General features: G+C 39.5%; 1 protein-coding gene and 1 long non-coding RNA gene across 3 annotated transcripts in view; one reads left to right on the forward strand and one right to left on the reverse strand.

Moving 5' to 3' along the window:
• Positions 1 to 22,755, forward strand: part of vwa8 (von Willebrand factor A domain containing 8) — a 135,776-nt gene that overhangs the window by 104,498 nt on the left and 8,523 nt on the right. For both annotated transcript variants that reach the window (XM_061879654.1, XM_061879655.1), the window contains exons 40-42: positions 11,749 to 11,857; positions 17,666 to 17,791; positions 18,060 to 18,218. In XM_061879654.1, the coding sequence (XP_061735638.1) occupies positions 11,749 to 11,857; positions 17,666 to 17,791; positions 18,060 to 18,218 (394 nt within the window). The remainder of the gene's footprint in view (positions 1 to 11,748; positions 11,858 to 17,665; positions 17,792 to 18,059; positions 18,219 to 22,755) is intronic.
• LOC133538239 (uncharacterized) lies at positions 11,337 to 22,732 on the reverse strand. The gene is made up of 2 exons (XR_009802953.1): positions 21,912 to 22,732; positions 11,337 to 11,907 (listed from the first exon to the last, which is right to left on the reverse strand). It is a non-coding gene; the product is annotated as an uncharacterized LOC133538239 (long non-coding RNA).

Raw genomic sequence — 22,755 nt, forward strand, 5'->3', positions numbered from 1 at the left:
CTCTTTGACTTATCGCGGCTGTGTCGACATGCCTGCCGACTCCCAACCTTAACTTTTTCCACATCGCCGATGATTCAAGTCATATCAGATTAATCGGTTTGTGTTCTTACACGGATAGAAAAAAAGTGGCAGTTGTGTTGCGCATTTTTTTAAATGGTCTCCATGACATAATTGTCTAATTTGCTTAATTGGCCATGACTAGGGTTGGGCCAAATTCACATATGAACCAATACAGTTGCAATCATGTGACCTAGAGGCACACCCGGGCACTTCCGGGTTTCAGGCGATGGTCTAGAGCAGTGGTTCTTAACCTGTGTTCGATCGAACCCTAGGGGTTCGGTGAGTCAGCCTCAGGGGTTCAGTGGAGGTCAAAACACACCCGACTCATCGTGTAAATACTAATTTCTCCCTATCGGCGTATTACGGATACGGCAACAGCTGACTGATTTGCAGGTGTGTAATTTATTGTGAGTTTATCCACTGTGTTGGCTTTGTTGTTCGAACAAGGTGATGTTCATGCACGGTTCAATTTGTGCACCAGCTTACTGCGAGGTTTGTTCTCCCGGGATGCAAACGGACTATTCCAGACAAGGCTTGCAGGTAGGAACATATCTATTAACTCGATAAATCTTGGCAGGGCATGAGGTAAACAAACATATACTATGGCGGGAAACAAACACAAAACTGTGGCATGAAACAAACAAACATAAACTATGGCTTCAAACAAACACGAAACTGTGGCAAGAAAGAAACAAAAATTTTGTGGACACGACATGAAACGAGCAATATGAACTGTGGTATTGCATGAAAACAAGCAATGACGCCAGGCCGACTGACTGGCAAAAATAAGGGTCTTGATTAGAAACAGGTGCACGGTCCGAACATCAGAGGCAGGTGAAAATCATAAGTGGTAACCAAACAAAACAAGGGAGTGCAAAAAGGAACTAAAAGTGTCCAAAAACTAACAAAAAGATAACAAAAACATGATCCAGACCACAGATCATGACAAAATTAGGTCTTTGTTACTTAGAATATGTTCCCTATACTAAAGTGTTACCAAAAACATATAACTTTGTCTTGAATTATATTATTTTATTTTTTTTTAACTAATGAAGGGTTCAGTGAATGCGCATTTGAAACTGGTGGGGTTCGGTACCTCCAACAAGGTTAAGAACCACTATTCTACAGCCCCATTAGGCTACTGTTTATTTACCTAAATCAGTGCAGATTCAGGCATGTTTTGAATGTTTAGAGGCAAATATGTAAGTGATTATGAAAAATATATTTGAAATGGGATAGAGTGGATTTGTACACTCTTAAGAAACATATGTATATATATATTTTTTTTTTAATGATTTTAACCATTTTAATCACCAAGATGTTACTGCTCGCTACGATCTCATTTCATTTGACACTCACAGTATTTAAAGAAGAAAAGATTGGAAGCACATCATGTCTCTTTACATCTGCAGGGGTCCACAAATTAAGCATTATTCCGTAAAGGCGATGTTGGACTTACTTGCGCATCGCTAAATAACATATTTGATTGAGAAAATGAGTTCCGTGCTGCTGTAATCGTAACGCTAATGAGAAATAGGATAAGTTGTCTTGCAGTTGATTTCCTGCCACAAATATTAGTCTCATCTGCAATTCATGTCTGCAGTTGTTTTTACGCTGTGAAGTTCATATTTTGTCTCATTATTTAGCTATAGATGTCCCTGTTCTCAAGATTCAGTATATACTGTTGAGCCTACAAGAGATTTATTAATCTAGTTTATTAATACTACTATTAAGGATATTTTCTTGATGCTAACAAATAGCACCAAAGATGATATAATGTGGTCATCCATGTTGAATAAAGCACTTGGCTTTCCTGCACAACAACAACAACTAATCTTTTAGTTTCTGTTATGAAATATGGTGGATTGGATTGGACCAACAATTACAATATTTATTTCTCGGACGTTAGTTTATTTGCACAAGCAGGTCTTCATAGATATATTTAGGCATAGCAACCACAAAAGAACACAAACTACTACGATCTCTTGTCCTTTCTTCACATTTAGTTCTGCTCTCAAACACTACTAATATAGTAGAGAAACACAGAAAGTTTGTTTAAAATGTTTAAACAAACATTTTACAAAGTGATCGCTACAGACACGAGCATGGTCCAAATGTATTCCACAAGATGATGAAAGTGATATTTTATTTCCTTTGACACACTTCCGTTTATTCCCTGACTTTATTACCTTCAGGAACCGCTACTTTTAGTACTCTCTCCTATCTCTCTATTTGAACGATTGGAACACCCAAGAACAATATGGCATTTTCTACTTAAACTCTGCACTCACTCTCACTTATTTAAATGCTACGCCCAAGTTGCTTGAACATAATGTTAATTAGGCCGCGAAGAAGTAAAATGGATATGACGTCATATGCAACCCAGCTGTTCATGGGTACCTGGATATCGGACTCAACTGTAACAATTTTCGGTACCTTTATGTGTGTTAATAAATATTAAATGTTTTTGATAATAAAATCTCATTTCAGATTGCACCATTTAAAGAGTTAGCTGATTATGCTAACTGCTGTCCAATTGTGTTATATCTTATTTTATTATCATCACATTACCATCTGCAATTTTGACATTAATTTGCAATTACAGTTGCAAGTCCAAGATGTTTTTTGTTGCACCCTAAAAGGGTTAATACTGTAAGTATTGTGAATCTTTGGACACCACACATTTTGATTCGATTCGATTATTATGGGTAATGATTTGATGAATGATTCTCGATTCAAAATCAATACTTTTTAATAACATTGGATGCCAATTCTATGATTAACTACATTCCTTTGTAAAATAGATGAACAGCTCTGATAAATTTCTATATTCCTTAAAAGAAAACTGATTTGGTTTAATAGAATGCTTCCCAAACATTTAATTTAGTCCATCCATCCAAACATTTTCTACCGCTTGTCCCTCTCGGAGTCGCGGGTGGACTGGAGCTATCGCAAATGAAGTCTTGTTTGTTTGTATGTTTATTGAGTATATCATAATCAGTTCTATTTCACACATGTAGTGCATAATATACATACATATCACCAGAGAACAGTCTTTTGATCAATGGCAATATCATTCTTTCACAAAAAAAAAATAATAATAATTAAACATCCCCTGGGTGTACCCCGCCTTCCGCCCGATTGTAGCTGAGATAGGCTCCAGCGACCCCGAAAGGGATAAGTGGTAGAAAATTGATGTATGGATGGATATCTCTAAAGGGTAATGGGAAGAAGTATAAACGCTTTGAATCCCACCTCTCCTACATAGTAAACTTTACTAACAACATCCAGTTTCCTCTGAACCACATTTTGTCACCTTTATCTGGATTTACATACCTCTATTTGCTCAGAATAATGTGTTTGCAATTACCTCAATATATCATAAGTACATAAATACTCATATTCAAATACAAATAAGGCAACAAGAGAATAATACAACACTTCTCTTTTCTAAAGTAAATCTCTACAACTTTATGATTTGCCTGAGTGGCTGAACAGGTCAGATTAAAAATAATAATAATTATATAACTACAGTACAGGCATTCAATGCATTTTCTTTATTTTCATGACTATTTATTTACATTGTAGATTATCACTGAAGGCATTACAACTATGAATGAACACGTGGAGTTATGTACTTAACAAAAAACTGTGAAATAACTGAAAACATGTTTAATATTCTAGTTACATCAAAATAGCCACAACTTGCTCTGATTACTGCTTTGCACACTCTTGGCATTCTCTCGGTGAGCTTCAAGAGCTAGTCGCCCGAAATGGTTTTCACTTCACAGGTGTGCCTTATCAGGGTTGATTAGTGGCATGTCTTGCTTTATCAATGGGTTTGGGACCATCAGTTGTGTTGTGAATGAGAAGGTGTGTCCAAACTTTTGGCCTGTACTGTATATGTTATCTTTTAAATCGATTTTAGATTTTATTTTAATTGATTAAGAATTTTCACAAATAATCGCGATAATCTGAAAATCTTTTATTCATTTTTTTTTTTGACACTCCTAGTAAGTATTGCATTTATTACTCCAGGTGAGAGAATAATTGATTTTTAGATGCCTTGCAGTTCGGACATGGACGATTATAAAATCAATTAGTATAGGTCAATAATCGATTTCCTTATTGTAAATAAAGTAATGCAGACAGTTTTAAAATTTGGCTGAGTGCAGCAAGCCACCTCACTGAGAGATCCGACCAGCTCCTTTATTTTAGGACACTTATGGTCCAGTTTTCATTAATTTGATAAATGTGGAAGCTAATTTAACAGTTTCTTATTACAAATGCACAGTTTTTTTTAAGTTGCAAGGGATGAATGCTTCTTTAGTGAAACAAAAATAAATGTACAACTGCATCAATATACATAAATTAAAGATGCATCAATAATCACTTTTTAATCGAATCGTAGCTTCTGAATCGTAATCGTAATCAAATCGTGAGGTGCCCAAAGATTCCCACCTGTGTGATTGTAACGTGCATCCAAGTTGTAATTTTCATTAACAAATTTGAAGGTGTTGTGATTGCCATGTAAAATTGCTAATCCTAATTAACATCATGTCAATAGAGCAGCCAGTGTATATTAGCATCAAGCTAGTGCATTTTTGGGAAAGTGGAGCCTTATTTAACTCTCGTTGCAGCGTTTTTTTGCACTAAGCCAGTCAAAAGCTTCCCTGCACGCTCGTGGAGTTGTTCTGCACGCTTCCACGCCTCGCGTTTTACGGCGGCGGCAGTGCACACTCCCTTTTGTTGTGCTTAAATTGGCAACTCATATTGGTTGTGATTTACTTATTCCACAAACTGGAGTGTTATCTGTATTGGCTCATAACAACGTATTTTGTATTAGTTAGTATCTATTTAAAAGCGGTCTTGTGTATATGAGCCCTATACAAATCATTTAAAAAAATCTCACAATTTAAGCTATTTAGTTTGTTGCAGAAGTTAGAAATTGCCCAGATTCTTTTTATTGTGTGGCCGCTTGATGCTTGGCGGATTGTGCCAAACACGAACAAAAAAAATGCTGCATTACAACATTTGGCAGTGAGAACCCAACAATTATTTATTTATACACAATACTTTTCTAGTGCTTGCTCTGTATTCATAGTGCTTGCTCTGTATTCATAATATAATTGTAATATCTGTATCTCAATTGAGTGCAAATGCACAACGGACGGTTGTCATGAGAAAGAAAATAGATATTTTTTTTCTTGTGTGTTTCAGCGTATGCAACTCCACCTTGTTTTTGTGGTTGTTCAATTTCAAGCCGTCTCCACTTTGAGGCCCAAAATTCTCTGGCTCCTTTTTTTACCGTGTTAAATTTAAGCTGAGGAATTTGGAGGAAATAGCAGCACAGTCACTGGTCACACACACACACACACACACATGGGAGGAATGTGCGGAGGAAGCGGTGGTGCCATGCGTCTCTGTCTGCGGGCTCTGACCGGGATGCGGTGGACAACAACAACAATAGCAGCCATTTGGCCGCAGTAAAAGAGAGGCATGACTCGTAAACAAGTCTCGTCATGGTCGTCCGCTTCCAGTCTTGACGAGCCGAAGACAAGAGCGTGGATTGCGTCTCCTGTCGATGGGAAGAGAGGGTTTCCTCTGATGGTGGATTTCCCCCATACAAATTCATTAAAATAAATCCATCCATCAAATAAGACTGACAGTATATTATTATTTATACAAAACCCAAAACCAGTGAAGTTGGCACGTTGTGTAAATGGTAAATAAAAACTGAAAATAATGATTTGCAAATCCTTTTTAACCTATATTCAATTGAATAGACTGAAAAGACAAGGTATTTATTGTTCGAACTAAGAAACAATTTTTTTTTTGCAAATAATCATTAACTTAGAATTTAATGCCAGCAACACATAGCAAAAAAGTTGTCACCGGAGCATTTTTACCACTGTGTTACATGGCCTTTCCTTTTAACAACACTCACTAAACATTTAGGAGACCAATTTTTGAAGATTTTTAGGTGGAATTCTTTCCCATTCTTGCTTGATGTACAGCTTAAGTTGTTCAACAGTCTCTGTTGTCGTATTTTACATTTTCAATGGGAGACAATTCTGGACTATAGGCAGGCCAGTCTAGTACCTGCAGTCTTTTACTATGAAGCCACGCTGGTATAACACATACAAAATGTTGCTTGACATTGTCTTGCTTAAATAAGCAGGGGCGTCCATGAAAAACACGTTGCTTGGATGGCAACATATGTTGCTCCAAAACCTGTATGTACCTTTACATTTACAAATGTAGACTCGTCAGACCGCAGAACACTTTTCCTCTTTGTATCAGTCCATCTTAGATGAGGCCGGGCCCAGCGAAGCCGCCGGCGTTTCTGGGTGTTGTTAAAAAATGGATTTCGCTTTGCATAGTAGAGTTTTAACTTGCACTTACAAATGTAGCAACAAACTGTAGTTTCTGACAGTGGTTTCCTGAAGTGTTCCTGAGCCCATGTGGTGATATCCTTTACACACTAATGTCTCTTTTTGATGCAGTACCGCCTGAGCGATGAAAGGTCCGTAATATCATCGCTTACGTGCAGTGATTTGTCCAGATTCCCTGAAACTTTTGATGATATTACGGACTACAGATTGTGAAATCCGTGAATTCCTTACAATAGCCCGTTGAGAAATGTTGTTCTTAAACTATTTGCTCATGCATTTGTTCACCAAGTGGCGACCCTCGCCCCATCCCTGTTTGTGAATGACTGAACATTTCATGGAAGCTGCTTTTATACCCAATCATGGCACCCACCTGTTCCCAATTAGCCTGGTCACCTGTGGGATGTTCCAAATAAGTGTTTGATGAGCATTCCTCTACTTTCTCAGTCTTTTTTGTCACTTGTGCCAGATTTTTAGAAACATGTGGCAGGCGTCAATTTCCAAATGAGGTAATTTTTGCAAAAAATAACAAAGTTTACCGGTTCGAACGTTAAGTATCTTGTCTTTGCAGTCTATTCAATTGAATATAGGTTGAATAGGATTTGCAAATCATTGTATTCTGTTTTTATTTACTATTTACACAACTTACCAACTTCACTTGTTTTTTGTTTTGTACTGCAAAACACCAAAAACACTTAAACAGTCTTTTTTGATTATTTCAACTCGAATTTCTGGTCAAAATTCCTTATTTTTTACCTTGTGTATTTACATTTGTAGGTTTTTTCTCTGATTAATATTATAATTATAATTATGTACATTGCATTTACAATTTCAACTAATTATGAACGGTTGTTTTGTTCTGTGAAGTTTCAGGAAGTGTTGGGTTAGTTTACGAAAACACCTAAAATTTAACCGTGACTGAAAAGTAACTAGAAGGTAGATAATTGATGAGCCATTTGTCTGCTTTTGTATATTGCTGCACCGTTTGGAGGACATTCAGAAGTGCTGTTGTGTGTGGTCTCATGTCAATATTTGCCCGTGCTTTTTTCACTGATGCTTGTTGTTTTTTTGTTTTTGTTTTTCAATTTATCCATAATTTTTTCAACTTACTTGTTTGGGGGAAAAGAAAAAGGACATTTGACATGTGTTTATTTGTATTTGTGGACTGTTTATGTCAAAAATCCAATTAACAAATGTTAAATAAAAAAACAACAACACACAATTGTCTGCGCACAAGATCAGCCTAATGTGCGCAATAAACACAATCAATAATACACTTTTGTTTAATCGTGCATACTGAAAGTGTTTTATCAACTATTTAATTTTCATTTGATTGTTTCTATGATTATATTTTCTTATTTTGATTTGAAATATCATTATTTTCATCATTTTATTTTTGCCTTGTAATTTTATGCAAAGCACTTTGAACTGCTCCTGAGCAAAAAAATACAATTTATTCATTAATTTTGATAAAAAATAATTTTCATAGAAAGATAAAGGGGCTTAACGTTGGCAGAAGGGGTTAGTGTGTCTGCCTCACAATACAAAGGTCCTCCAGTCCGGGGTTCAAACCCAGGCTCGGGATCTTTCTGTGTAGAGTTTGCATGTTCTCCTCGTGAATGCGTGGGTTCCCTCCGGGTACTCCGGCTTCCTCCCACTTCCAAAGACATGCACCTGGGGATAGGTTTATTGGCAACACTACAAATTGGCCCTAGTGTGTGAATGTGAGTGTGAATGTTGTCTGTCTATCTGTGTTGGCCCTGCGATGAGGTGGCGACTTGTCCAGGGTGTACACCGCCTTCCGCCCGATTGTAGCTGAAATAGGCGCCAGCGCCCCCCGCGACCCCAAAAGGGAATAAGCGGTAGAAGATGGATGGATAAAGATAAAGTATTTGTAATTTTTAATGTTCAAAATATATTTGTATTTTATACTTGTATTGTCTTGTTCGCCAAACTCAATTGGAATAGATGGATGCAGTCTTTTTTTTCCATTTAACATTGCTACTCTGTCGAGACATTGCCTGCTATGTGGTTTATTGTCTGACTGACTAATTGTGTTTGTATATATGTGTGTGTGTGTGCGTGTGTTTAAATAGAATGGCTCATGCTCGCCATGTCTACATACAATTGTTGTGTCTATTCGCTGTCATGCAAGCAGTCAAGCACACAATAGCGAGCTATGACACGTAGCATTATCATCCCACTACTAGACATACAGTATCTTTATATCTGTGTATCTTGGTTACAGTCTGCGTGTCATCACACGTTGTCACACACACACACACACACACACACACACACACACACACACACACACACACACACACACACACACACACACACACACACACACACACACAAACACACACACACACACACACACACACACACACACACACACACACACACACACACACACCTTATACAAACACGGTGCAGGTAGGACGAATAATGACCCCCAAAGAGGATTAGATCAGTGTCTAGGATTGAGCATTGCTGAAGTATTTTGATAGGATTACACAGATAAGACCCAGCACACCTGTTCGGTCCACAGGTGAGTTTCTTCAAAAAACACCTTTTTACATAAACCATTGAAAGAACGTTGAGAAATTGTTGAATTAGGTCCTGATGTTGTGCAACTCAACTCACATGCTTTTTGACAACATTTAATAAACTTCAGGTTTTGACCTTCATTTGACCATTGAAATTGGTCATCTTCCAACTAATATTTTTAAACATAATTACGACGTCGAAACAACATACTTTTGACAACGATTAATCAATGTTGGGTTCTGACGTTGATTAGACCATTGAATTTTGGTCATTTTCCAACCAATATTTTTTAACACAATTACACTATTGAAACGACATGCTTTTGACAACGTTTATTTAATGTCGAGTTGTGACGTTGATTCGACCATTGAATTGTATTAATTTTCCAATCAATAATTTTCAACACAATTACAATGTTGAAACAACACACTTTTTGACATCGTTTATTCAATGTCAAGTTGTGACGTTGATTTGACCATTAAATTTTGGTAATTTTTCAACAAAATTACAACAGTGAATCAACATGCTTTTTGACGTTTAAAGGTCTACTGAAACCCACTACTACTCACCACGCAGTCTGATAGTTTATACATCAATGATGAAATATTAACATTCCAACACATGCCAATACGGCCTTTTTAGTTTACTAAATTACAATTTTAAATTTGGTGCGAAGTATCCTGTCGAAGACGTCGCGGTTTGATGACGCGTGCTTGTGACGTCACGGTGTGTAGCGGACATTTTGTCCCAGCCCCGATCCCAGCTATAAGTGGTCTGCTTTAATCGCATAATTACACAGTATTCTGGACATGTGTGTTGCTGAATCTTTTGCAATTTGTTCAATTAATAATGGAGACGTCAAAGAAGAAAGATGTTGGTGGGAAGCGGTGTATTGCGGCCGCCTTTAACAACACAAACACAGCCGGTGTTTCCTAGTTTGCATTCCCAAAATATGACGGTGAAGCTTTACTACGGAACAGAGCGGCCAAGCGAACATGGTTCCCTACCACATGTCAACCGGCAGGTTTCGGTGAGAAAATGGTAGTAATAAGTCGGCTCTTACCGTAGACATGAGTGGAGAGCTTGCGTTGTTCCTCGCGCACGTGTCAAAGAGGCAGCTGCGGACTCTCTTGCCTCCTCCGACCGGCCGCCCCCGAACATGGGATGCTTCCACCGTGGAGGAGGGAAGAAAAACAAAACTCAGCCCGTGGCTTCCCTCAGAGACACTGGCAGTCACCACACTCGTGGCCACACCCCTACGACTTTCACTTAAACGCTAAAACACTAGTAACACAATAGGCAGATAAGGGATTTTCCAGAATTATCCTAGTAAATTTGTCTAATAATATCTGAATCGCTCTGCCGTCTAGTTTTTTTTTATTTTTTTCTCCCTAGTCCTTCACTCTCACTTTCCTCATCCACGAATCTTCCATCCTCGCTCAAATTATTAGGGAAATCGTTGCGTTCTCAGTCCAAATCGCTCTCGCTGCTGGCGGCCATGATTGTAAACAATGTTCAGATGTGAGGAGCGTCAAGCGCACATCGTCTGCTACTTCCGGTACAGGCAAGGCTTTTTTATTAGCGACCAAATGTTGCAAACTTTAACGTAAATGTTCTCTACTAAATCCTTTCAGCAAAAATATGGCAATATCGCAAAATGATCAAGTATGACACATAGAATGGACCTGCTATCCCCGTTTAAATAAGAAAATCTCATTTCAGTAGGCCTTTAAACAATGTTGGGTTCTGACGTTGATTTGACCATTGAATTTTGGTCATTTTCCAAACAATAATTCTCAACACAATTACAACATTGAAACAACATGCTTTTGACAACATTCAATCAATGTCGAGTTGTGACATTGATTTGACCATTGCAATTTGGTCAATTCCCAACCAAAAACATGGATCAAACGTTAGACATCAGACATCACCTGCGATCGGTAGGTTGAGAGTCCAAACCACGGCTGAGTCATACCAAAGACTATAAAAATGGGACCCATTACCTTCCTGTTTTAAACTCAGCATCAAGAGTTGGAATTGCGGGTTAAGTCACCAAAAATGCTTCCCGGGCATGGCCACCGCTGCTGCTCACTGCCCCCCTCACGTCCCAGGGGTTGATCAAGGGTGACGGGTCAAATGCAGACAATCATTGGTACTTTAACTTTAACTTTAACAATGTTGACGTTGATTTGAACGTTTGAATTTGGTAATTGGAACAACATGCTTTTGACAACGTTTGTTCAATGTCAAGTTGTGATGTTGATTTTTCCATTGAAATTTTATCATTTTCCCACCAATATTTTTTAACACAAATACAACGTTGAAACATGCTTTTTGACAACATTTAATCAATGTTGGGTTCTGACGTTGATTTGACCATTGAAATGTATTCATTTTCCAACCAACATTTTTCAACACAATTACAACATTGAAACAACATGGTGTTGACAATATTTAATCAATGTCAAGTTGTGACATTGATTTGACCATTGAAATGTTGTCCATTCCTAACCAAAAACATGGATCCAACGTTAGACAACAACGTTGTCTCAATTTATAAATAAATACAACCATTTTGAAACGTTGTTTTGAAGTCAGTTTTAAGGGTCATGTATCAACGTTGTGTCACTGTCTTGTGTCTGATGGGAACGTGCTTGTTTTGAGAAGTTATGTCTCGCAGCCATCAGATAATGTCACGAGAAGTTCAACGAGATGACGCTATGTGTGCCTCTCCCGACAGGCTGAAGGAGATCAACATGAGCGAGTACGACGCCGCCACATACGAGCGATTCTCCAGCGCCGTCAGGAGACAGGTTCAGTCTCTGCGCATCATCCTGGACACGTTGCAGGTTTGACGTCACTTTATCTTAATCTCCAACGTGTGTTAAATCTGGACGTTCTGAAAAAAAAATAAAACAAGTGATGATAACCATAGAATAGAATCAGGCATGTGGTTGCTCACTACATTGAATTAATTGTCAATAATTGAATCCATTAAAACACAACTAAAAACAGCAAATGATTTGCAATGCATTAAATACATTTTAAAAAAAAATGCCCTAAAGGCCTAGTGAAATTAGATTTTCTTATTCAAACGGGGATAGCAGGTCCATTCTATGTGTCATACTTGATCATTTCGCGATATTGCCATATTTTTGCTGAAAGGATTTAGTAGAGAACATCCACGATAAAGTTCGCAACTGGAGAAAAGCCCTGCCTCTACCGGAAGTCGCAGACGATGACGTCACATGTTGATGGCTCCTCACATATTCCAACAAAAAGAGCTAATCGGACCGAGAAAACGACAATTTCCCCATTAATTTGTGCGAGGATGAAAGATTTGTGTTTGAGGATATTGATAGCGACGGACTAGAAAAAAAAAACGCGATTCCATTGAGACGGATTCATATGTTTTTAGAGACATTTACTAGGATAAATCTGGGAAATCCCTTATCTTTCTATTGTGTTGCTAGTGTTTTAGTGAGTTTAACAGTACCTGATAGTCGGAAGTGTACGTCCACGGCCAGGTTTTGACGCGCAGTGTCTCAGGGAAGTCGACGGCAGCTTTGTCGGCGGCACAAGCTCAGCTGATATCCGGTAAGAAGCGACTTTTTAACCACAATTTTCTCACCGAAACCTGCTGGTTGACATTCGGTTGGGATCCATGTCCGCTGTGATCCATAGTAAAGTTTCACCTCAGTGAATTTTAAACATGGAATCACCGTGTGTTTGTGGTGCTAAAGGCTAAAGCTTCCCAACACTGTCTTTCTACTGTGACTTCTCCAATATTAATTGAACAAATTGCAAAAGATTCAGCAACACAGATGTCCAAAATACTGTGTAATTATGCCGTTAAAGCAGACGACTTTTAGCTGTGTGTGTGTGCAGCGCTCATGTTTCCTAACAGCCCGTGAAGTCAAGCGTACACGTCATCATTACGCGACGTTTTCAAGAAAAAACTCCCGGGAAATTTAAAATTGCAATTTAGTAAACTAAAAAGGCCGTATTGGCATGTGTTGCAATGTTAATATTTCATCATTGATATATAAACTATCAGACTGCGTGGTGGGTAGTTGTGGGTTTCAGTAAGCCTTTAATAAGTTACATATTAAGTTTGCATTTTTTATTTTGTGTCTGCTCAGTACAACATGGCTAAAGTGACAGAAGTTGACATCAATAATAAGATAAAATCATATATGGCTTTTCCCAAATAATTTTTCCTGGTCAAGTCCAATTGTTGCTAGGTAGAATTCATTAGACACAATCGTTCAAAACTAATTGGCCAATAGTGTTTGCTATTTTTGTCTCCTTGGCAACTTGGGGCGGCTGATGAACAAATCAGAAAAAGGACATTCATTAAATATATGTACCTTATAAAAATAAAATAAAAGTCCCTTAATTATATCAACAAATGTAATCTAATAGATACTGTTTACCTGCTTGTGTCAGTGCGCAGTAGCTACAATGCTAAGCACTGTGCCTACGCGGTGGCCATCTTGGCAGGGGCAATGTTCTCATTTAAGCGAAACAATACAATGCGTTGTATATTAAAAATAAATCATAACATGCTCTTTTCTACACCTATTTTCATGTTGTTTGCTTTGTTGTCAACGTAAAAACTGGTGCTACCAATGTAAAATATTTGAAAAACATTGCAAAAATATAATCTTACCTCATGAAAAAATATTCCTCGTGTCCTTGTTTCAACAATCACCATATTTTGCAACAGTACGCAGCACAGTGTGCCGGCATTCTTGTTGTTTTTGAGTCCGTGCCATCTACAACGATGGAATGCCCTGGAACAGGAAGCGTGGGCGCGCAGCTCCAAAAGGCGTGACGTGTCTAGTTATATCCGAGTAGAGAGCATCCATGTTTTTAAACATACCAGCTACTTAAACAAAACATAGGAAAACACAACTGCACATCAAATGCAAACCAACAGACGGCTAACACAACTGTGCACCAAATGCTAACTAACAGAATGCTAACACAACTGTGCAACAAATGCTAACTAACAGAATGCTAACAAAACTGCGCACCAAATGTTAACTAACAGAAGGCCAACACAGCTGCGCACCAAATGCTAACTAACAAAATGCCAACACAACTGCACATCAAATGCTAACAAACAGAAGAAAAGCACAACAGCGCCTCAAATGCTAACTACCAGAAGGCTAACACAACTGCCCATCCAATGCCAACTAGCATAATGCTAAAACAACTGTGCATTAAGTGCTAACTAACAAAATGCTATCACAACTGGAATGAGAATGCTAATTACGTTTTATTTTTGTTACTGTATGTAAAAAATCTGCAACCACATATAAAATCTCCATTGTGGGATTAAAAAAAGTCCATCCTACCATAACAGAATGCTAACACAACTGTGCAACAAATTCTAACCAACAGAATGCTAACAAAACTGCGCACCAAATGTTAACTAACAGAAGGCCAACACAGCTGCGCACCAAATGCTAACTAACAAAATGCCAACACAACTGCACATCAAATGCTAACAAACAGAAGAAAAGCACAACAGCGCGTCAAATGCTAACTACCAGAAGGCTAACACAACTGCCCATCCAATGCCAACTAGCATAATGCTAAAACAACTGTGCATCAAGTGCTAACTAACAAAATGCTAACACAACTGGAATTGGAATGCTAATTACATTTTATTTTTGTTACTGTATGTAAAAAAAATCTGCAACCACATATAAAATCCCCATTGTGGGATTAAAAAAAGTTTATCCTATCGTAACAGAATGCTAACAGAACTGCGTGCCAATTGCTAACTAACAGAATGCTAACACAACTGGGCACCCAATGCTAACTACCAAAAGGCTAACACAACTGGGCACTAAATGCTAACTAACAGAATGCTAAAACAACTGTGCATCTAGTGTTAACTTAAAAAATGCTAACACAACTTGAATTACAATGCTAACTAAAAGAATGCCAACACAACGGGGTATCAATTCATCATGAATTGATTAACGTGGACCCCGACTTAAACAAGTTGAAAAACTTATTGGGGTGTTACCATTTAGTGGTCAATTGTACGGAATATGTACTGTACTGTGCAATCTACTAATAAAAGTTTCAATCAATCAATCAATGAAATACTAACTAACAGACTGCTAACAGAACTGTGCATCAAATGCTAACACAAGTGCATCTTCTTTTTGAGGTCTGATTGAATAGGCACCAGTGCCCCCCGCGACCCTAAAGGAAATAAGCGGTAGAAAATGGATGGATGGATGGATGAATACAGTGTGGTGGCCACATTGTTCAGGGCGTGCTTTCAACTTTGCATCATTGTTTTGACTTTCCTCTATTTGTTTGAGAGTAGCTCAGGAAACGCATGTGTGCTCCATTACTCCTGTCTTCGTGTGTGTGTGTGTGTGTGTGTGTGTGTGTGTGTGTGTGTGTGTGTGTGTGTGTGTGTGTAATGTGTGTGAGTCATGGAATCAGAGGAAAATATCTTCTAATATAAGAATGATTACAGAGTAAGTCACCAAGTTAAAAAAAAGCCTAGGAGTAATGTTCTCCTGCCAGGTGTGAAGTGCTATTTGTACCTAAGTGCGTGTGTTGTGTGTGCACTCGCGTGTGTGTTTTTCCAACCAGGTGTTTGGAACCATGCTCGCTTTGAACTCTACTTATTGTTTGCCTTTGTCCTCGTAGCCTGCGGCCTCTTTCCCCCCTCCAAAGTTAATATGAGGGAGATGACAAGCACGTGACGCTGTGAAGTCGTGTTATTTTTATAATACCTGAGGAGTGATTTAACACGCACAGGCGCACGCACACACACACAAAAAGACACAATGATGCATTCTTGGCAACTTTTCACCAGGCTGACAGTGTATTGTGTGTATTCCCACTAGAGGGAAAGCCCCCTCTATCAACACCTGATATGGAAACACTTGATATATGCTATGTTGTGTTGTACTGAGCAGCTAGGACAGCCTTCACAGTGTGACAAAGTAGTGCGTTTTGGTTACCTTTTGTGCAAGATACTTCCAAAACATTTCATGAAATGTCAGATTACGAGGTGAGATTGTTGGCGATTACAGCATAAACCATGTTCTACCGAGCGGCCAGGACAGAGACTAGTGTAGTCCCTTTTTCCACTTTTTTGGGGGGAATTTTGCCTATCGTTCACAATTATTATGAGAGACAAGAACACATCCTTTTTTTTTAGGTTTTAAAGATGATTTTAAAAAAAGCGTGCGAAATGCGACTAATGAGTCTCTATTGTAGCCTTCAAAGACCTCAAACAACAGCAAAACCATCCTTCGATGTTTTATATATACACTGCTAGTGTATATATAATGTAGTAACAGAAATGTTCATAACAATATTTTCCGTATTTTGGTTATTTTAAGTATTAAGGGACTGATTTCTTCTGCACATTTATTCCATTTCCATAGCAGCACACGTCTGACTTCTGCCAACAAATATGTGTCCAACTACTGGACACAAACGCGAGTGTGTTCTAATCATGGCAGAATCGATAACAAGCAACGAAGACGACCATTTTTGGACATATGAGGATTAAAAATGTATTTTTTGAAACTGAATATACAAAGGATAAACTACTGCTTATAGAAGTGAGCATGAAAGAAGAGTGACACGTTGGAGCAGACGGAAGCCGGGAGAGTTAGGTCAGCGTGACTTTGACGCTATCAATGTGGAAGTTGGAGCAAAGCAATTTCCACTTAAATGTTGTGCTTACCCAAATAAACTGGAAAAACGTCCCTGCCAGCTGTACGAAACGCACAATTGCCCATCGACTGAGTCACTTTAATATCGATCATGATTCAAGCAGCAAACCATGCGTGTTAGTACAACTACAGTACATATGTTGTCTGGCTAGCTTAGCCGTGTACAAAAAAAACATTACATTTGGGATAATACTTTACAGATACTGTAATATGATCCATCCATCCATCCATTTTCTACCGCTTATTCCCTTTTGGGGTCGCGGGGGGCGCTGGCCGTGTTTTTTAGTCAGTACAAATTGGTGTCGGATCACATTGTGTTGTGCATTACAAACTCAAACGTGTTTCGTACTGATGTAGTAGCTAGCTTATCTCTTTCCGTAGTCAGCTTTTACGGCTAATACCTAAGCATGCCGATGTGTTACTACGCTAGAAAAAGAGTTCCTCGGTGTTTGCTCTTACAATAACAATGTTGCTACAACTAAACTAGGATTGTAAATTAAGTATTGTTGACAGTTTTTGCGTGCATTTTAAAGTGATTTAGTGGTACAAATAGTTGCTCCTATTAGCTCTATGGGTTGCCACCTAGAACAAGCCCAATTTTACTTGTTAGAATGCAAAAAAAAACAAAAAACATTTTTGTCTTCTTGTCTCTTGTAAGGATTGTGAACGATAGTCAAAATTCCCAAAAAGGTGCAGTCACCTTTAATAGTTTCTTTAACTGGGTCATATCAGTACATTGTTACATTGCTCTCTCCTTTACTTTTGACCATCGCCATCGTCACATTTTTGCTGAATTCTTCCTTAACATGCTCAATGAGCTGAAGTCTGACGGGTTACGCGGCAGCGCTTTTGTGCATCTTTTGAGTGTTTATTTACAAGAAAACAAAACGTGACGGCCTGTTTTGTGCCTTCATGTTTGTTTGTGTGTTGCAGGCTAAAGCTAAGGAGCGCCAGTGGCTGAAGAACCAGGCTCTGGGGGAACTGGACGATGCCAAAATCATCGACGGTCTCACCGGAGAGAAGGCCATTTATAAACGGCGAGGAGAGCTGGACCCTGAGGTCCGTGCGTGTGTTTAAAGTTTGCTCCTGCACCACACCTTTAAACATACACACACAATTATGGCCCACACACACACAATGGTGTCTCACGGTGCATTTTAGTGGCATATATGAGAGCATTATTACATGCTAGCTTTCTTCCAGTGTTAATTATACCAACCATAATACCCTCATGCATTTTTTTTTCTGCCTAATTTAGCGCCAAACATAGCGCATTTTCAGTCCTAAACAAAACATTGTGTCCAAATAATGTGTTTTGCGTTCACAGCCCGGCACCCCGCAGCAAAAGCCCAAGCGTTTGCGCGTGCTGGCCGACGTCTCGGGGAGCATGTACCGCTTCAACGGCGTGGACGGCCGGCTGGAGCGCTCCATGGAGGCTGTGTGCATGGTCATGGAGGCCCTGGAAAGCTACGAGCACAAGTTCAAGGTGAACTTACACACTCCTCAAAGTGCTGAGGCGTTCCTCAGGGAAGGGATTTAGGACCCCTACTTTTCCATTTGTCGGCTCGTAATACAATTCGTACTGTAAAATCAAATGAGGAAATAAAAGATACCGTGGAACTTCGATTTTTGGACATAATTGGTTCTTGAATTGGGTTGGTAAATATATTTAATAAAAAATTAAATATAAATAAGTGAAGTGAATTATATTTATATAGAGCTTTTTCTCTAGTGACTCAAAGCACTTTACATAGTGAAACCCAATATCTCAATCAATTAATCAATGTTTATTTATATAGCCCTAAATCACAAATGTCTTAAAGGACTGTACAAACCACTACAACTACGACATCCTCGGAAGAACCCACATAAGGGCAAGGAAAACTCACACCCAGTGGGCAAGGAGAATTCACACCCAGTGGGACGCCAGTGACAATGATGACTATGAGAACCTTGGAGAGGACCTCAAATGTGGGCAACCACCCCCCCTCTAAGGGACCGAAAGCAATGGATGTCCAGAGGGTCTAACATGATACTGTGAAAGTTCAATCCATAGTGGCTCCAACACAGCCGCGAGAGTTCAGTTCAAAGCGGATCCAAGACAGCAGCGAGAGTCCCGTCCACAGGAAACCATCCCAAGCGGAGTCGGATCAGCATCGTAGAGATGTCCCCAACCGATACACAGGCGAGCGGTCCATCCTGGGTCCCGACTCTTGACAGCCAGTATTTCATCCATGGTCATCGGACCGGACCCCCTCCACAAGGGAGGGGGGTACAGAGGAGAAAAAGAAAAGAAGTGGCAGATCAACTGGTCTAAAAAGGAGGTCTATTTAAAGGCTAGAGTATACAAATGAGTTTTAAGGTGAGACTTAAATGCTTCTACTGAGGTAGCATCTCAAACTGTTACCGGGAGGGCATTCCAGAGTACTGGAGCCCGAACGGAACACGCTCTATAGCCCGCAGACTTTTTTTGGGCTTTAGGAATCACTAATAAGCCGGAGTCTTTTGAACGCAGATTTCTTGCCGGGACATATGGTACAATACAATCGGCAAGATAGGATGGAGATAGACCGAGTAGTATTTTATACGGAAGTAGTAAAACCTTAAAGTCACATCTTAAGTGCACAGGAAGCTTGTGCAGGTGAGCCAGAATAGGCGTAATATGATCAAACTTTCTTGTTCTTGTCAAAAGTCTAGCAGCCGCATTTTGTACCAACTGTAATCGTTTAATGCTAGACATGGGGAGACCTGAAAATAATACGTTACAGTAATCGAGATGAGATATCTAAGTTACATTTAAACTGCGAGCAGGTGGGTAAAGTCTCTTGGCTAAGGACAAAAGAACAGTGACTAGCATGGCGGTAGCGGGGATCGAACCTGGAACCCTCAAGTTGCTGGCACGGCCACTCTACTAACCGAACTATACCGGGGCTGTATAATAATAATAATCATTGGAATAATTGGTTCCAGCCTCTACAAAACTCCATATTTTAGTAAAAAGTTTGTACGCTTTGACCACAATATGAATTGCTACACAGTACTGTATTTAAAAAAAACATATAAACGTTCTATATTACACCAAAACTAAAACAACAACTGGCTTACTGTCTTCGTTTTCAGCCGCCCTGCCGACACGCACAGACACTGTCACTAGTGCTGTGTAGATTTGTCAAAATTATGACTCAATTTAGAATCGGGATAAATAACAATTGTGGTTCGGATGTGAATTGATTTTTGTGTGCACCCCTAGCACTTAGCATAGTAGCTAACGACTGCACTCCTGTAATGATTGAGATTGATCAGCCCGCCCAAAATGACTGTGCTGCCGAGCATAAAATGGCTGGGAAGCACACGTTGGATGGAGGAAATATTCATACACTGAGACAAAGTTCGTGCACCAAAGCACATTTTTATACAACCTGTGGTTCATCAATCTGGACGTTCGTAAAGTTGGAGGATTTGAAAATTGAGGTTCTGCTGTTATTCATAATGTTAACCACTGGCTTGTCCCAATAAACACAATTTTACAGCATATTATTATAATAATATAAACAACTGCTCAGAAATTATGATAGGACACAATAGATTTTACGGATTCAACATTGGGAAAAATCCATGTTTGCAGTGAAAAAATTAGTACAGCATAAACAGGGGATAAGGGAAACACTACTTAATAAAAGGAATGGAATGAAGGAGTTAAAAGTAATGCAATAAAAGTATTGCGTGTACTGCACACCAAGAAGGTTACACTTTATATATATTATGTTATTTACATGTGCGGTAGTGCTCTTTCCTGCTCTGTGCAAGTAGCAGTGTGTGGCTGAAGGAGCTACGAGAAGAAAGGGGTCAGCCATTAGTTAGCATGTACACATTTGGGTTTTAAAATTTAAGATTGGCTGCCTATGACAAACACAACCTAGAAGTAATGTGGTCGAAAGAGGAGGTAGTGGAGATACTTGTTCAAAATATGAGGTTATAATCGTGTTTTTATAAGTTGTGTGAGGTGTGTCAGAAAAGTTCCAGGAAGTTCCAGGACACAAAAGATAGAATTTAAATCTAAAATGCCTTCATGCACTGCCGAGTCATACCAAAGACTATAAAAATGGGACCCATTCATACTTGCCAACCCTCCCGGACTTTCAGGGAGACTCCCGAAATTCTGCGCCTCTCCCGAAAACCTCCCGGGACAAATTTTCTCCCGAAAGTCTCCCAAAATTCAGGCGGAGCTGGAGGCCTCGCCCCCCTAGCTCCATGAGGACCTAAGTGACGTGTCTTAGAGCGTGTCTGCCCAATGACGTTATAACTGTAGAATGATCGAGGGCGAGTTCTTGGTTTCTTATGTGGGTTTATTGTTAGGCAGTTTCATTAACGTCCTCCCAGCGCAGTAACAACACACAACAACAGCAGTCCCGTTTACGTCTAACACTCTACCGTAAGGCAGTTCGTCTGCCGTAAACAGCATGTGACACTCTTAAACAGGGCAATACTGCCCTCTACTGTACATGATGCACCACAACACCTCCAGGCAACTTCAACCCTTTAATCCTCCTCCATACACATCCCATCTCCCCGGATTGTAAATAACCTAATGTAAATAATCGAATGTATTTCTAATGTATATACTTGTTCTTATGCTATGTGAACTCACTATGTTCTCTGCTGGCTGTATATATCCTACTAAGTCACACCTACACTGTTTCAATATCCATTTCTCTGTTGATGCAATTGTTGATGACTGAAGTACTGATATCAACCAAAGCTCCTCATCTCACCCCCTGGATTGTAAATAATTCAATGTATATACTATGATGATTAACTTGTGTGGTGACTGTATTATGCTGATAGAATATATTTGTACCATGAATTGATTAAAGTGGACCCCGACTTAAACAAGTTGAAAAACTTAATGCGGTGTTACCCTTTAGTGGTCAATTGTACGGAATATGTATGGTACTGTGCAATCTACTAATAAAAGTTTCAATCAATCAATCATGCATTTGTGACAATAACATCTACTTTAGAAAGTGCAGTGCACAACTGCGCACACAACAGCTGTAAATATACTACTCCCCTCTTAACCCCGCCCCACCCCCACCCCCGACCACGCCCCCCACCTCCCGAAATCGGAGGTCTCAAGGTTGGCAAGTATGGACCCATTACCTCCCTGCTTGGCACTCACCATCAAGGGTTGGAATTGGGGTTTAAATCCCCAAAAATGATTCCCGGGCGCGGCACCGCTGCTGCCCACTGCTCCCCTCACCTCCCAGGGTGTGGCCAAAGGGATGGGTCGAATGCAGAAGACAATTTTCACCACACGTTGTGTGTGTGACAATCATTGGTACTTTATGCATAGCTGCCTCGTCACAGTCATCTTGATGTCCTCCACTTGTTCAAAACCAGTCCTCTTGATCTTATTTGTAAAGAAAGACGTAAAAGAAACTTCCACAGAGTAAAGTCGAGTGAGGAGGGATGGCGTTCATGTTGACCAGGAACTGTCAGATGCTCCTGCCATAACTCTCCCTTAAGAACTCGCCGTGGACGTTTCCACTCACATTCAAGAATACAATCAACAGTCCTGGAACTTTTCTGACACTTTTACATACCATTGCTATGTACTTTTCAACAGCACATGCAGCATGTACAAGTACAACCTCAGTATGCTAAATAGTCAACTTTGTCTTCGGGTGTCCTCAGACAGCACATTTGCCTACCCGGCAACACTGAAAAAGAGAAGTCACATGGTCAGGGCTGGTATTCGAAACAGCTCATAAACATCCTGAAATAGAAGAAGAGTTGATACGGGGGTGCCGGCTATTACATAAGCTACTTATGATGGCAGCTTGACAGTACATGGCAAGCATGTACTCGGCATGCACGGAGTTCAAGTACTACTTAAGTGGGCGTCATGTGGCATCCCACTTGGCACATCATCCTTTGTGCCATTCTGGGTCAAGGTGGCGTTGTTGCGTCAAAAAGCGACGTGTCGCTACCGTCATTCAATTTACTTCGTGTGACTCTATTTT

The sequence above is a fragment of the Nerophis ophidion genome, linkage group LG19 (assembly GCF_033978795.1).
Source record: "Nerophis ophidion isolate RoL-2023_Sa linkage group LG19, RoL_Noph_v1.0, whole genome shotgun sequence".
Lineage (NCBI taxonomy): Eukaryota > Metazoa > Chordata > Actinopteri > Syngnathiformes > Syngnathidae > Nerophis > Nerophis ophidion.